A 1,931-nucleotide genomic window follows, 5' to 3' on the forward strand; every position below is an offset into this window, starting at 1 on the left:
GGGGGGGTTGATGATGATAATGTTGATGTTGATGAAGATGAGTGATTACCTCATAGTAAGATATAAAACCGTTTTCAGTGCTAAACCTTCTCGCAGTACTCGGACCATCTGCCATTGCACCAGCTCTTGAATCCAGTGGATTCTTTAATCGGTAACCTCTTCCATACAGTGCAAGTCCAATATTAAGTTTGTGACTTGGACAGCCAAGCTTCACCCAATATTTAGATGCCCAAGCCTGATAACAAAACAAAAACAAAAAAGTAAGAATAATGTACATTATTTACATTTGATGGATATTTGTCCTCATCTTGTTTGTTGTTAACACAACGTTTCGGCTGATATACCCTCCAGCCTTCATCAGGTGTCTTGGGGAAGTTTCCAACCTGGGTTCTCATTCTTAAGGTATTTTTCGATGTTATTATTATTGTTCAGGTCACTATCCGGAATCAAACATGGAATCTTGGGGTTAGTAACCCGCACTCTTAACCCTAAGATTCCAAGTTCGATTCCAAATAGTGACCTGAATAATAATAATAATAATAATAATAATAATAATAATAACAACAACATCAAAAAATGCCTTAGAAATGAGAACTCATTCAGTATAACCGAACCCCAAACTATGTGAATATAAAACAAATTACTTAATCACAGAGTTGACTTGCAGTTGATGTGCCCCCTCCTCTAATATTGCTGGCCTTGTGCCCAAATTTGAAGCTGAATGCAGGAAGTGGATGGAATCATTAGTAATTCAGACAAAATGCTGCAGAGCATTTCTGCCAGCTCTTTGTGTTCTAGATTCAAATTCCAAGGAGATTGTCTTTCCCTTTCATATTTTGGGGGTCGATAAAATAAGTATTAGTTAAACACTAGGATGAATGTAAAAGATTTAACCAGTTCCTTAAAATTGCAGGCCTTGCGCCAAAATTTGAAACTTTAATTATTCAAATATTAGGCACAGGAGTGGCTGTGTGGTAAGACGCTTGCTTCCCAAACCACATGGTTCCGGGTTCAGTCCCATTGGATGCCACCTTGGGTAAGTGTCTTCTACTTTAGCCATGGGCCAACCAAAAACCTTGTGAGTGGATTTGGTAGATGAAAACTGAAAGAAGCCCATCATATATGTATGTATTTGTGTATCTGTGTTTGTCTCCCCACCATCGCTTGACAACCGATGCTGGCGTATAAGTACTAGGCTTACAAAAAAATAAGTCCTGTGGTCGATTTGTTTGACTAACGGTGGTGCTCCAGCATGGCCATAGTCAAATGAATAAAAAAATAAAAGAATCTCTACTAAAGACTATCATAAAACTGTTATTGCAGGAGATCGTTTGAAAGTAAAATGGCTGCAGCTGAATCATAATTCACCTTTTTCTTTTTTATGAAGATGGTTGTCGCTGAGAATTAAGATGTCTTACCATGTTTGATTTCCGTTCATCACCTTCTTCATCTGGGCGTGCATATAAAGGTGAGTGGTGGCTAGTTTTGTTTTGCCAGGCTCCATGGAAGTCATATGTCATGATGTTGATGAAATCCACAATTCTGGAAAGATTTTTTGTTGGAAAAACTCATACTGGATTAATATGAAAACATGTTGACCATAGCAACAGATTTTGGTGCTAATAACATGGTACTACACTCTTAATATATATATATACATGTACATGTATCTATCTATCTATCTATCTATCTATCTATCCTATATATATATATATATATATATATATATGGGAGAATATACAAATAATAACAACAGACGAGGACAGGTGGTGTAAATAACAAAAATATATATTAGTATGACGCTCGGGAATACGGAAAGTCTTTGATGTTTTGAGCTACGCTCTTCAACAGAAAGAATACGGAGACAAGGAGAAAAACACGGAGAAAAAAAATTGAATAGTGTTCAGTCAACGGTCAAATATATATATATA

The 1,931-nt window shown here is 36.5% G+C and overlaps 1 protein-coding gene across 2 annotated transcripts in view; it reads right to left on the minus strand.

Moving 5' to 3' along the window:
* LOC106879249 (acidic mammalian chitinase) overlaps positions 1-1,931 on the minus strand; it is a 30,906-nt gene that overhangs the window by 14,765 nt on the left and 14,210 nt on the right. For both annotated transcript variants that reach the window (XR_008263543.1, XM_052965941.1), the window contains 2 exons: positions 1,419-1,542; positions 50-235 (listed from right to left, as the gene is read on the minus strand). Coding sequence is in view for 1 of the 2 variants with exons in the window: in XM_052965941.1 (XP_052821901.1) it covers positions 50-235; positions 1,419-1,542 (310 nt within the window). In the remaining variant the exon portion in view is untranslated. The remainder of the gene's footprint in view (positions 1-49; positions 236-1,418; positions 1,543-1,931) is intronic.

Source organism: Octopus bimaculoides, chromosome 2, assembly GCF_001194135.2.
Source record: "Octopus bimaculoides isolate UCB-OBI-ISO-001 chromosome 2, ASM119413v2, whole genome shotgun sequence".
NCBI classification, from domain to species: domain Eukaryota; kingdom Metazoa; phylum Mollusca; class Cephalopoda; order Octopoda; family Octopodidae; genus Octopus; species Octopus bimaculoides.